This window comes from Macaca thibetana, chromosome 12 (assembly GCF_024542745.1).
Source record: "Macaca thibetana thibetana isolate TM-01 chromosome 12, ASM2454274v1, whole genome shotgun sequence".
Lineage (NCBI taxonomy): Eukaryota > Metazoa > Chordata > Mammalia > Primates > Cercopithecidae > Macaca > Macaca thibetana.
The window spans coordinates 72,523,243-72,538,000 of record NC_065589.1 but is presented as its reverse complement, the minus strand read 5'-3'; the positions used below and the strand labels follow the sequence as shown (position 1 = coordinate 72,538,000).

Below are 14,758 nucleotides of genomic sequence, written 5' to 3'. Positions count from 1 at the left end.
TGCCAGGTTTGGGTCTCAGGCCAGCCACTAACTGGATATGTTTTTAATCTTTCTCTTCCAAAGTTTCTTCTATAAAATGGGGATTATTTTGAGGGTTAAGTGAGTCAATACATGTAAAATGCTTAGAATAGGGCACCTTCCATAAATGTTAGTAGTAGAAGTAGTGTACAAGGCCTATTTAATTCTGAGTCTTTCATTTCTTTTTAACACTAACTACCTCTTGCTCATAATCTGTGCAAATTCATCTTTTTACTTACTGTAAAAGATCATGAAAATAAATAGTACTGAGGTGCTGAATGTTAAAAATATCCCATTTTATCTCTTATTCAATATCTAATTTAATCATTCAAGAGGCATTTATACCTGTGTATGTGTCAGGCCCTGTGCTGAACAGAGGGATTACAAAGGCAAATCAGATGCAGTTCCTGATAAAGAGCTAATAGTCTGGTGTGTGATAGAGACAAGAATCAGGTGAGAACAGTTCAACATGAAAAGTACCTAGATAAAGGAATGCCTGGGATACCTCCCAGAGCACCTGGGAAAGACACCTAAGTCAGTCTGGGGTTGGGATGGTGGGGGAAGATGCCCTGGAGCTTCTGGGAAGATGATCCTTGAACTGTCCTGAAGAACAAATCGAAGATAGTCAAGGAAAGGGGGTTATTTGGGGTAGAGGGGAAAGAATGAGCGATGAGCAAAGGGCAAGGCACAAGGGCTAGAGAGAGCTTGGGGAATCTGGTGAACAATTAGTTGACATGGCTGGAGCTTGGCGTGGGGTAGGTGGGAGGCAGAGACAAGGTAGACAGCAGCCAGGTCATAATGGGCCTAAGGAGGTTGAATTTGTTTCTTAGGTGCTAGGGAGCTATTGATGAGTTCTAGAAAGTTGTTCTGATTGCAGTATGGAGAATGAAGCAGGGCAAGGCTGCAACTAAGGAGGCTAGTGAGCAGATCATAGTAATTACAAATGGCAGAAGATATTAAAATAATGGTATTGTCAGGACTTAGTGATGGACTGATTGAGGGAGATTAGGGAAAGAGAGAAGTGTGATGGGGCCTCCCCAGACTGGGCTGCCTCCCTGGCCTGGTTCACAATACAGTCACATAGAAATTGCAAGACACGTCTTCATAGTCTATCAAATGCAATGCTGAGTACTTCCAGATATTACACTAGGCTTCCAGCTTTCTGCCCGAAAGAGAGTTCTTCAACGGTCTAACCAGTCCTGGGCCCTCCAGCTGGAGCAACTCTTTTGGATTTGAGAGCTGATACAGAGTAATGAAATGTATAACCTACAGGGAAAACTTTCTTACTATTCCTGCAAAGGTAAGGAATATTCTGTCCACTTTAGTACTTTTCCCAGGGGAGAGAGAAGTTGATAGTTTCAGCGGGGCTGCAGGGAAGAATGCAAGTTCTTAAAGGATTGGGGAACACTTGGACAGGTGAAGGGGAAGGATATATATAGAGAGGGAGACATTGAAGACAGAAGAGAGAGGAAACAATGGAGGAAGCAAGAGGGAGTGGGTCAGGGGCCTAAGAGGAAAGTTCACCTTAGAAAGAGAGAAACGCTAAGTTGGGAAAGACACAGAAAGGTTAGATAAAAGTACTCAGAAAACTTAAGTGAGGAGAGGAGGCATTGTGAGGAAATTCATGTTGAATGGCCTTTATCTTTCAAAAAAAAAAAAACAAACTTAGCAAGGTTTCAGAGTTGGGAGTGGAATGTGTACTCCAGGGAAGTGTCAAATCTTTGAGATAGTCACTATGAGGAATATGATAAAGGGTCAATTAAAGATAGACATCATGATTGCTTAATAGCATAGAAACCCCAGGTGGAACATAACTGAACAGCATCCTATTGTAGTGAAGTTAATCCGTCTCTAAGATAATGCATGTAGAGCATTCAGGACAGCATTTGGCACTAGAAACTCTCAGAAAATGTACCATCACCACTGCCGCCTTTCTCATCTGTCATCTTGATTAACTCTTAGCAGCAAGGAGTTAGGAGTAGAGAAAGCAGACATTATGGTCTTCTTCAGGCTGGAGACTGACTTCAGTGGACATGATGAGTGGGTAAGGAAGCAAGGGAATCGAGGTTAGTAGAAGAGTGGCCTTGGGATCTTTGGGGGTAGGGAAGAAAGTGACACCAGACTGGCTTATTGACTTTGAGACTGATCTAGTTCGGGGACTGGCTATTACAACAAAGATGAAGAGCAGATTCAGTGAGGGGATGATGAGGAAAGGGATTGTAGAACTGAGACCCTAGGAACTTTTGATAGATAATTAGGAACTAGGGGTAGCTGAACTTGTGGGCAACTTCAGTGGAATAGAAAGAAATGTTTTTTAAGTGTTGACAAGTTGAGGAACTCTTAGATCAGAATGTGGGAAGAGTTAACAAAGTGATTGGTGGGACATGGGGAAACCAAAGACTGATACCAGGGGAAAGGATAGAGAGAAAGGAAAATTGGGGATCACTTGCCGAAAAGGATGATATCAGAGTGTGATGTGAACTTTTAAAAGGGATTAAAAGAGATTGGTTAGGGAGAGCAATGGTTGGGAAAAGACAGAGGGGAGCAAGGAGAATACACAATATCCCTACTCTGTCACAGTGAGGGGGTGGAAGGTAGTGCTGGGAGAAGAGTATTAGAGGAAGTGATCCATCTCAGTTATGGCACATATTCAACAGTATTCAAGAGCAAGGCTAAGAATCATGGAGGGCTTGTTCACATAGAGCAGAAGCTGTACTGGGCATGGAGAGCTTGAGTTTGTTAGGCCCCTGTCTCACCTTTCCTGGTGTAACCATTCAGGCTTTTCTGAGTGCTTTTTTGGAAAGCCGGGATGTGATTCATCCCTATTTCACTATATATACATACATACATACATATACATATATATATACACACACACACATACATATACATACACATACACACCCCCCCACACACACTATAGATATAGATACAGGACAGCAGAGGCACCTGTGGAGAAGTGACATTGTACTATTTGAGATTTGATAGATACCATTACCTGATGCTGATTACAGTGTATGTATGACACCATTGGAATTTAAGTTTTTCCAGTAAATTATAATTGTGCCAACACATATATTTGATTGAGGTACAATAGAGCGGTTATGAATCCAAGTCTTACTCTTTTAAAGGAGGTTAAGAAGCCCTAAAACTATGTGAACAATGAGTTGAGGGTACATTGTTACTTAATCTGTTGGGGGTGTTTTTAAACTATTTGGTCATTTCCTTTATATCAGCACCTATTTCCTTGATCTGCAAAAAGGCTTCTTCCCCAAACCAGTTTCCCTGAATTCATTAGTATCATCTGGTATGTCATCATACTGTTAAGGTTCAGAGAAGTAGATTGAAAACATGCTTTTTATCACTTTACAAGGGTTATTGGGAGAAGAGTGAAACCACTCTGGAATGTGAGTGGAGGCAGGGAAAGGACGCGGTTGTCTCTGCCACTACCATGAACTCAACCGTGAACCTCAGTAAAATTACAAGATCCAGCCTGCGCTGCCCCTGCAGGTGGCTTGGTACTAGCTGAAACCACAGATGTTAAACCCTAAATGCCAAGGGTCTGTTCTAAGTATTACTTGGTAGAAGAATTGAGTTGCTGGGGTTTTGGGTTTTTTTTCTGCTCTGTTTAATGGATTGTAATTCTGCCCTTGCAATTTGCCTGAGGCTGATTAAAACAATGACTTCAGCTTTTGATTTCTTTTCAACCTGCAGCAATGACCTTTAAAAACAGACTTCTCACTATTTAACTGCCGAGTTTTCCCCAGTAATCCTTGCTCACTCTCTCCCTCTTCTACCTTCAAATGTGTGCATGCATGCAATCACATACACACACACACACACACACAAAACACCACATATTATATACACTAATGGGTTCTTGGGTTCTTATGTAAATGAATAACTCCAGAAAGATTACTTCGTAAAGTGCTGAAGAAGCTTGACACATAGGAGGTTAAAGATCCTTTTACCTTCCTAACAGAAGAAATAAATCTACACCTTGCTATAATTAGTATCTGCTATCTATGTATACCTATATCTATCTATCTACAAATGAGCAAATAAGTTCGTTAATATTAATTTTTTGCTGGTGTTACTGATTCTTGCTGCTTAGAGAAGTTGGGTATATCAAATACTGTTTAATATGATGAATGATAAGATGATGATTTATTGGGATTCTGGCCAAAACTGTGCTTAGATGGAAAATGGACAGATACTAGAATAAGTTCCACCCAAACAATTATCCTATTTTAAAATCTATGCATGGTATTGTTTGATAGATAGAGCCTTAAGTTCAGGGACAAGATACAGCTCACGTAGTTAAGGGTATCCAGCTGGTATCTCTGTCCATATTTGACTCTCAGTAGAATAATGTCACTCCTCAATGGTGTGCTATTGTTTTTCTCATTCTAGGTCCATTATTATAGAGTTATAGTAAAATAAAAGTTTCTCTTTCATTGTCTGTTATCAAAGGGTGTATTGAATGGAAATAAAGATTTAGAAGAAATAGTCAACATCACTGACCTTCGTGTAGTAACAGTACTCCGTTCTCAGTTTTGAGTAATGTTTTCATTCTTTTATGGAATCCATTGGATGTAGTGATAAGGGAGTGATCCCTGGGTTCTCTCTATGGCCATAGAGGCTTTTGTCCTAGATTCTTGAGGACTGACATCTTCAAGCCTGCACCTTTTCTTCCTCATAGCTGGGGAGTGAAGGGAAGAACATATCCTGTCTCACCTACATGAAGTTCTTGCAGCCCTGTTTGTACCTACCTACATGGAAGCCTCCAATTCCACAGGTGTAATTGGCAGACAGAAAGAGGCTAATTGATTATTGAGTCACTTTTGGGCAAAATATGTTAGTCAATATAGTTCATAGGACTAGCAGCTCAAACAAAGAAGCTAGCAGGCCCAGTGATGGGATATTAGAGAGGATTGACATAGAAATGGTTTTAACCATAATGCAGATATAGAGATTAAACTACAGTGAAAGCTACAACACTTTAGGAGTTTATTTCTTGAGAATAATTCCTCTAGTATTTGAACCAGTTTGGTGCCCTCTGAAGCTCCTTTCCCACTCACTGGCTGGGCCAAAGATTTGAACAAAGACCCTCATCCTCTACCTCATCTATGCTCACTGTTGTCTTAGGGGAACTCCCAGCCTCTACCTCTGGCTCTGTCTTTCCCGTTCTTCCGATTCTATTCTTACGCTGCACCCATTTCCTTGGACTTGATGGTACAGGATTGCCCTCATTCCCACCCTACTTGATCCGTGGATTCAGGCACCAGTTTCCCCTTTACCTGATCCCTGAAACCTAAGACCAGTCCTGCTCTCCACACTCTCCCGCTCCACTGCCTCACCGAAAGCAAACTCCAGGAACCAGTCCAAGCCAAGACTTTCCCTTTAAACTCCAACTTGCAAACTCTGTTTGTCTAAGAAGCCAGCCTTGGCAGCCAACATACTTATAGATTCATAACAACAAGTAGGAAATCTGGGAAGAGCAATATAAACTTTACTGGAATTTGAAAACATCTGAGCCATTAAAACTACAGTGCCTTACCACATACTTTTGATTTAGTAGAATGTTTTTTGCTATTTATCCATTCATTTATCTATGTCTTCATTCCTCTGAGCTTTGGAATACTCAATCCAAGTAGCTTTTAGTTGGACATCTGTAATTTTCACATTAAACGAGGAATTCTTCAGCAAAAATTGATAATAGATGCTATTCTCAAGTGGCGCACTAGGTGGAGCATGTGAATTTAAAGGAAATTAAGATCTATAGTTACTAATGACACAAATCACTTAATAAAATTGAAAGAAATTAAACCAAATTTATTTTTATTAATTTCAACTAAAAATAGAGAAATATAAAACAATGTAACACTTTTTGTAAGCTTATGTAAAGTCTAGGATAATGTTTTTAAAGGAGATAAAAATTGAAATAAATAATGCTTTTTCTCTACAATAGACCCTCCAGACCCCATAGCCAGAGGAGGAAAGTTAAGCAGGCAGCAGTTTCCAAATAACACTAGCTGGGGAAAGCAAAAATAGTGTTACACATACATATTTTTTTTTCTGGTTGAGAGAATGAAGTGGTCTTTATCAGAGTAGAGAAGTCTTGCCTCTACATCCACTTCTAGATTGCCTATTTCACTTTTAGGAGCAAGTATTTCTAAAGAATGTGATCGCCTGTAAGTAAGGAAAGAGGCAGTTAAAATTTTTTAAAAGTTATTTTTTGTTAATACAATATTATTGGAGAAGATTTTTTATAGGAGTCAAGCTCAGATTTACAGACAACATCTGCATGATTCTTGGAAGTTATATCTGTGAGACAGATTGGCATAGCATACAGTCTGCTTCAGGCTCAGAAGATACCAGTTTTGATCCTAGTGATATTGCATTGTGTATATTCACACTGAAAATTAAAACTTTCTACTAGACTGCATCTGTTTGTGAGACTGCAAGGAAGGTTTTGTCCACGCTTCCATTTTTAGTTGGCTATAACAATGTCATCCAATGTGAAGGTTGGTACTCCTGAAGGAGCTCAGGCTGCCATTAAGTCCAGGTCAGGTTACTGAAGGAAAAAAAAACCCTGGAAAACTCACCACTGGTTCAGTGGTATTTTGAATTCTGACTTCTTTCCCCAATCTGCCTGTTACAATTTACTTCTCAGAGTCTTAAGATAGCTACTCCATGCATTCCTTCCAGGGTATTTGGTTATCTTCAATGAGGAGACAAGAGTGGAGAGTGCTTACTCCATCTTGACCAGAATCAGATCTGAGGAAATTTTTTAATTATTGATTTTCTTTTCTTTTCTTTTCTTTTTTTTTTTTTTTTTTTTTTTTTTTTTTTTTTTTTTTTTTTTTTTTTGAGGCGGAGTCTCGCTCTGTCACCCAGGCTGGAGTGCAGTGGCGCGATCTCGGCTCACTGCAAGCTCTGCCTCCCGGGTTCCCGTCATTCTCCTGCCTCAGCCTCCCGAGTAGCTGGGACTACAGGCGCCGCCACCACGCCCGGCTAATTTTTTTTTTTTGTATTTTTAGTGGACACGGGGTTTCATTGTGTTAGCCAGGATGGTCTCGATCTCCTGACCTTGTGATCCGCCCGTCTCGGCCTCCCAAAGTGCTGGGATTACAGGCTTGAGCCACCGCGCCCGGCCTTTTTTTTTTTTTTTTTGAGACGAAGTCTTGCTCTGTCGCCAGGCTGTCATGCAGTGGCTTGATCTCGGCTCACTGAAACATCCATCTCCCGGGTTCAAGCAATTCTCCTGCCTCAGCCTCCTGAGTAGCTGGGGCTATAGGCGCAAACCACCATGCCCAGCTAATTTTTGTACTTTTAGTAGAGATGGGGTTTCACCATGTTGGCCAGGATGGTCTCAATCTCTTGACTTTGCGATCCGCCCGCCTAGGCCTCCCAAAGTGCTGGGATTACAGGTGTGAACCACCACGCCCGGCCAATATTTTGTTTTTTGAGTAACTTCAAGCAAAATTATTCTTAGGTTTTATGTGAAGGGGATTTTGATCAGAAATATGTTTCCTCCTGCTGTTTTATTTAACAAAATGGCTAGCTAGAGGCAGGCAGCAGCTCTTGAGTTTTAGTAAAAATCTGTATTACAAACCAATTTGATTTTTCTTTGCCATCACCAATATGTAAAGACACAGATAAATAATTATGTTTAATAATTTTAAAATGCTTAGGTTATAAATTTGATTTGATTAAATAAAAATTAAGCTTCAGTCTACTTTGGACCTTTATATGAATTAGCAGCAAAACTGGTTCTAGGACTGGAGATGACTAATAGCATGCTTCAAATATCCCTTTTCAAATTTATCAGTGATGGAGATTGAAAAGTAAGATTTACTGTAATAGGCTAGAAAGAGAGAAATCAGTTTTATCTGGCCATTTCTATTTCATTATAAACTCAAGACTCAATATGAAGAGCTGATAAGTTTGCTTCTTCCTCTTTACCTACTTCTGTGAAATGCATGCCAAAGGGTGGGGTGTGCATCAAGATTCCATGACTTCTAGCTGGTACTTACCATAAAACTTTCAGTCAACACCAGCTTCTAGGATCTAGCTAGATGGTGGGTGATATCCTCATAAGCTGTGATGATGATGGGCATAAAAGTGACAGAGAAGAACCAAGAAGTTATGCTTCTGGGCTAGTGAATTTACAGTATGTAGGAGGACAGTTTATGTATGATTTTGTTTAGTCAGTGATATTTGGAGTAATGTGTGTAGTTATGCAAATCGATTCCAAATTTTAACAAGGATGTGAGAATAATAATTAGCACATGTTTTCAACTTTATTGCATTTTTATATCCATGACTGTATGTGCTTTCATAGCTACCTGGGAGATAGACAGATCAGTCATGAGTAATTCTATTTACAGATGAAGAAAACTGATATACTGGCTGTTAAGGGATTTGCTGAGTGTCTCATACCACAATGCTCGCAACTCTGAAACTAGGGTCCAGAGCTCTTCTAGCCAACGTGATCCCCCCCCATAGGACTGAGTAAATAAATAGGTACATATTCATAAAGCATAATACTACCCAGTGATTAAAGTGACTGAACTAGGTAGGTAGGTAAGTGGGTAAGGTAGACAGGTAGATAGATAGATAAATAGACTTTACAAATCATCATGTTTAATGAAAAAAGTAAGCTTACATTATAAAACCTAACTATGATATCATTTTTATAACTAAACATACAGAACCTGTATATTGCTGATGGGTACGTATATGCCTCTGACTAATATTTGAAAATAGACTGGAAGGAAACCCATCAGATAGTGGTCACCTCATGAGAGAGGAGTGGGATGGGACAAGGGTCACAAAGGGATTTCAAATAAATAAGAAAAATCATAAACAATGATCAATTATTTGTTGTTTACTATATTAATCTCTGGAAGTGTTATGTAGGTTAAAAACTATCACAAAAGTTGGGGGTGGTACTGGTAGATAGAGCAAGGGGACCTCAAGGGAAGTAAGGCATTTAAGGCTGTACCCCAGTGAGAACCATGTGCCTGACACTGAGCAGAAATCAGAGGTGTTTATTCTGGAAGTGCTGTCTTTGGCATTTAAGAAAAGCAAATACGTGTATTAGGTGAGCCCATTTGGTAACACTCCTCACTCTGGCAGAAAGTAGACCTGAACTATGGAGATCACTTTATCCCAACAGTTCTACAGTGGCAGGAGAAGCTTGCAGACCTGGACCGGATTTCCTGTCCCTGTCGCTGACGTCTCTGAACATATCATGTGATAAGATTGTGAATGAGCCATCCTTGCTGCCCACTTTCTGCTACATTATTTGCTGTCTTAATGCTTAAACTCTCTTGATAAATTTCTAGGCATGAGAGGATGCATACCAGAAGACCTTATCATGTGGAAGATGCTGAAAAATACTGCCTTGAGGATGATTTGGTCAATCTAGAGGTTCTGGATGAGGTACTAAATATTTAGTAGACAATTCTCATTGCAGACATTTGTTTCATGTGGTCTGACCTTTCTGTTGTAGAGCATGTCCTCCTCAGGTCATTTGAAAATGTAGTGGTTTGTGTAGCCATGGGATGAAGCTCAGGGAGCATTCAGTCACTGTGACCATGATCCTGTGCTATGTTTATTTAGATAGCCCCTAGAATCATGAAGAGAAAAGGATTTGGATTTTTCCAATAAAGCTCTTTATAGTGTAGCCTTAATGGTGGGTTATATCAGCTGAAAATATTTTGTTTGATAAAATTTGACAAAATATTTCAATTAACCCTTAAGAAGTTGTTTGTTCTTCATAAGAAAGAGCTTCATTTAGGGAAATCATGAAGTTAATATAGCTTGAATTCTAAATTTGAAGTCTCTGATAATCCCTACTTAAAATATGCATGTTTAATAGTGCTGTTAATTGCACTGGACCTGTTTATGCTGAGTCTAACTCTGGGGATTCTTACTTTCAATGTCTAAATCACTAAAGTGTAATAAAAAGTGTTTAATTCTGTATTTATGCCACCTAGGTTTTTAGTGCAGTGCTTTGAGAAATTAACTTACCGTTTTGTCTGTGCTCTATCAGTAGGAACAGCCCATTAAATAAAATTTTAAATAAAACATTTTGACTGGTTGAGATTAGTTCTTTTCACAATAACAAGTAAAATCTTTCTTGGATATCTCAGTGTCTTTTAGCAAGTCCTAAGTAGGCCTAATTCTTTCAATGTATTCCTATTTTTTCTTTCAAGGCAAATATTGGCATTGTTTTAATGAACTAGGATCGTTAGGGTCATTGTATGATTTAAATGAACTACTTTCATCTTTTAAAGAAAGATGTTCTTGGAAGAATAAATTTGTTGTCATTTTTAGAATCTATCCCTTGATTGGAAATAATATTTACTCTCAATACCATTTATCCTCTTCTTAGGATACAATTATCCATCAGTTGCAGAAACGTTATGCAGACTTGCTAATTTACACATATGTTGGAGACATCTTAATTGCCTTAAACCCCTTCCAGAATCTAAGCATATACTCTCCACAGGTAAGAGATGTTTTAAGAGCATACTGCTCCTTCATAGGAAATTAAAACTCACAAGGGCAAATGAAAAGAAATAAAAAGTAAGAATAAAATTATGCTACCCTAGATGCATATACTCCAAACTGCAGATAGTAATGTAATACAAATAGAATTTTTACATCTTGAGGATACCTTTTTAAAGCAAACTATAACAATCTTTATTGAGTGCTTACTGCATGTTGGACACTGGGTTACCTCACTTTTCACACCCTGTGGGACAGGTACTGTTGTTAAACCTAGTTGGCAGACGAGGATACTTAGCATAGAGTGGCTCCCTCTTACTAGCTCACGAAGCCAGTAAGTACAGAAGTGAAATTTGAACTCAGGCCTGCAGGCTCCAGAACCTGTACCCTACAGTCTTCCTAATGCAACAAGTCCCCTAATAAGTGACAGAGTCTTGGTTTCATGGGCAATAGGTAGTGGAGTATTAGATGGTCCAGGGGAAAGTTTCCTTTAATTATTTTTCCTTCAGTTTTCCAGACTTTATCATGGGGTGAAACGTGCCTCTAATCCCCCCCACATATTTGCATCAGCAGATGCTGCTTACCAGTGCATGGTTACTCTCAGCAAAGACCAGGTAAGAACTCACCTTCCTTTCCTATGGAGTCACACGGTTAAGACATGTTCTGTCTTCCTCGTCAGCTCCTAAGTCTTCCTGAAACCTTTCCATTCTGGTTGCTGGTGCCGACCCAAAGAGACAGATGAAATGGCAGCTCTGTGGAACTTGTGCATAGATAAAGCCATAGCATCAGGAGAATGTGAAAATGCTTTTCAAGAAACATAAAGCATTCACATCAAGAGCACTCATTTTCTCTGATAAGATATAATAAAAATGTTTCTAATATGAATATGATGAGAACAGAGCAAACACAACCTGATTACACGGCAATGATTGTAATAAAAATAGCATATAGAATGGCATAAGTGAAATTCTTTCCTATTAAGGTCTTAGAATTTTCATGATTCTGTCTTTTTTGTATGAAATATTGCACAGAGGTTGACAGCGACCATGCACCACACCATTTAGCTGCTGAAAAATTGTGATAGATTGGGTAGAGAATGAACAAACCTAAACCCAATGCTAAACACAGGCTCATCCATTTTACCTTTCTAGCCTTCTAATCCACAGTGCTGATATATGTAACCTTTCATCCCTCCTTTACTTTCAATAGGTGTATTTTTCTTTGTTTCTTTATTCTGTTTGAAATAGAAGTAGTCTAATTTGGCAAGCAAATTTCCTGAGAGTATCACTGTGTGGATTTCCTAAGACCTGGGAAGTCCCAGCTTTGGGGTTTGTTGAGTAATAGATGACATTATAAGAGTGTAGATTACAAAATGGAATACATGGATTCACTGTAGCTTAGAAACTTAGCTCCTCCAAATTCTTGTTGTTCCATTGTACAGATGTACCATAATGTATTTAATCAGTCCAAGATTTACAAGTCCCAGAGACTTGTAAAATGTCGATAGATTTCATAGGGAGGAAGTAAATGGAGAGAAATATATATTGTTTTTAAGTTAAAAAGTCACCTCACTGCATTGTCTTTTTTGACACCATTTCTGACACCAAATGTTGTATTTTTTCCAACACCAACCAATTCTCCAAGCCCAGCTGGGTGCCCAACAATTCAGTTCAATTCTGACACTACCTGGAGTTAGTACAGACTCCACAGATTAAGTGATTAGTGCTACAAGAAGGTTCCCACTTGAGATGCCAGCTGCAAATGGAGTACCTAGGCTTCTCACACTTCTGCCTGGCCGAATACCAGTCCAGGGGTTCTTGTGACTCTCTTTAGGTTTGATGATTCACTAGGAATGACTCAAGGAACTAAGGAAAACACTTTACTTACATTTACCAGTTTATTATGAAGGGTATAACTAAGGAACAGCCAAATAAAAGAGACATATGGGGCAGGGTATATGGGGGAAGGAAGGGGATGTGGCATACAGAGCTTCCATGCCTTTTCTGGGCACATCCCCCTCCCAGCACCTCGATGTGTTCACCAACTCAGAAGCTCTCTGAATCTCGTTGTTCAAGAATTTGTATAACTTAATCTTAAATTCCCCTCTTCTTTCTAGAAGTTGGGAGGTAGGGCTGAAAGTTCCCACACTCTAATCACATGTTTGGTCTTTCTAATGACCGGTCTGAAGCTATCTAGGGGCCTCACCTTGAACCACCTTGTTAGGAATAAACTGAGGTATGGTTGAAAGGGGCTCCTTGTGAATAACAAAAGATACTCCTACCACTGCTGGAAATTCCAAAGGTTTTAGGAGCTCAGTGCCAGGAACCAGGGACAATGCCCAATATCTAATTTTTATTATACCACATCCACTAATTTCCTTTATACATAAAGAGTTCCCTGAAATGAATGATAAAAATATCAACAATACAATAAAATATGGGCAAACAATATGGACAGGTCACGTAAAAAAAAGCCTCTTAAGCAAATGGAAGGAGGCCTCATTCGTAATTTTTAAAATGCAGAATAAAGCCACACTGAGATACCATTTTTTAAACCTATTAGATTGTCAAAAATCTAACATCCTGTTGGTGAGGCTACAGGAGAGCAGGCACTTTCATATATTGGAATAGTCCCCAGGAAAGCAATTTGGTAATATGTATCAAATTTACAAATGTATTTACCTTTTGATCCAACATCCCCATTTCTAGGAATTTCTCCTGCAGATGAACCTGCATAAAAATATGAATTATGTATAAGGTTATTCATTGTAATATTGTTTATAATTACAAGGAAAAAACTCAAATATCCCAAGATGGACTGATTAAACAGATTATGGTACATCTGTACAATGGAACAACAAGTAGCTATACAAAAGGTTGAAGAAGGTCTCCTAAATAGGAAGATTCCTAAGATCTATTTCTCAGTGAAAAATTAAGGTGTACAGTAGCGGATGTTATATGAAGCACGCAAGTTGCTTCTGTGCTATAAATTCTTCACTTGACGGTCCATTTTCTGTGCCAGTGCATTGTCATCAGTGGAGAGAGTGGCTCTGGGAAGACAGAGAGTGCTCACCTGATTGTTCAGCATTTGACTTTCTTGGGAAAGGTATGGACTAATCTGCTTTATGTATTGTGGCGAGAAGTTCCTACAGAGTAACTGCATATTTTATAAATGATGGAAGTACTTTTTTTTTTTTTAAATTGAGGCTTACATAAAGACATTCCATCTTTGTTATGTTTGCCTCCTGATAGCAAGGCCTCTTAAGATGTCAGCATGCTATCCTTCTTTCACACCGGGAGGAGAATAATGCCAGCGCAAATTTACTAGATTATTGGCAATTAATTTTCATGTTTTCAATGTAATAGAAACATTCAGCCATTAAGTAGTAAGAGTGGTTAAGCACTAGGAACAGGATCAGGGAAGCCACTATAGTGATTAAAAGGATGGAAAATAGAAGCCTTTGAGCAAAAGTTGAGGGAAATGAAAATTTTCAGCTTGGTGAAATCGATATTGAAAGAATGACTTCAAAAATAGTCTAGTAGTTACACTCTGAATTAGTGTACTAGGTGACTAAGAATGTATGGAATTTTTATACATAAGGTTTATAGACTATTATGATAAATGCCAGAAAAGTTGCGGGATCTATTTAAAAATCTTTCTAAACTGGTTAGGCGTTTTATCTGTCAAGGGTTTTAAATGAAATATAGCTGGATTTTAAAAACTGCTGTACTAATCTAGCCAAATCTGATTCATATGCAGATCTGGGGGGTTGCTCATATGAGAAAATGATGCTGGTGGTTGATGCTAACGTCTCTTTATAAAAGGGCAATGTGGATTTGGGTGGGCAAGGGATGGGTGCCCGGCAACTTTGCTGGAGTAATGTTTCTGGAGTCTCTTCTTGACTGTTCTCTGTTTGGCACAGGCCAATAATCAGACCCTGAGAGAGAAAATTCTACAAGTCAACTCCCTAGTGGAAGCCTTTGGGAACGCATGCACTGCCATCAATGACAACTCCAGCCGTTTTGGAAAATATCTGGAAATGATGTTCACACCAACTGGAGTTGTGATGGGGGCAAGAATCTCTGAATATCTCCTTGAAAAATCCAGAGTGATAAAACAGGCAGCGTAGGTGCACTACTTTGTCACTGTGTTTTTGCCCTGCAGTAAAAACCGGGGGGCGGGGGGGGCTTTGGGAATTTTAACAGTTAAGTTTTCATCC

General features: G+C 39.1%; 1 protein-coding gene across 1 annotated transcript in view; it reads left to right on the top strand.

The window, feature by feature from the left end:
• Window positions 1–14,758, top strand: part of MYO3B (myosin IIIB) — a 498,102-nt gene that overhangs the window by 207,887 nt on the left and 275,457 nt on the right. Inside the window, exons 10-14 of the mRNA XM_050751472.1 lie at window positions 9,372–9,468; window positions 10,424–10,540; window positions 11,049–11,153; window positions 13,561–13,644; window positions 14,462–14,664. Coding sequence (XP_050607429.1) covers window positions 9,372–9,468; window positions 10,424–10,540; window positions 11,049–11,153; window positions 13,561–13,644; window positions 14,462–14,664 — 606 coding nt within the window. The remainder of the gene's footprint in view (window positions 1–9,371; window positions 9,469–10,423; window positions 10,541–11,048; window positions 11,154–13,560; window positions 13,645–14,461; window positions 14,665–14,758) is intronic.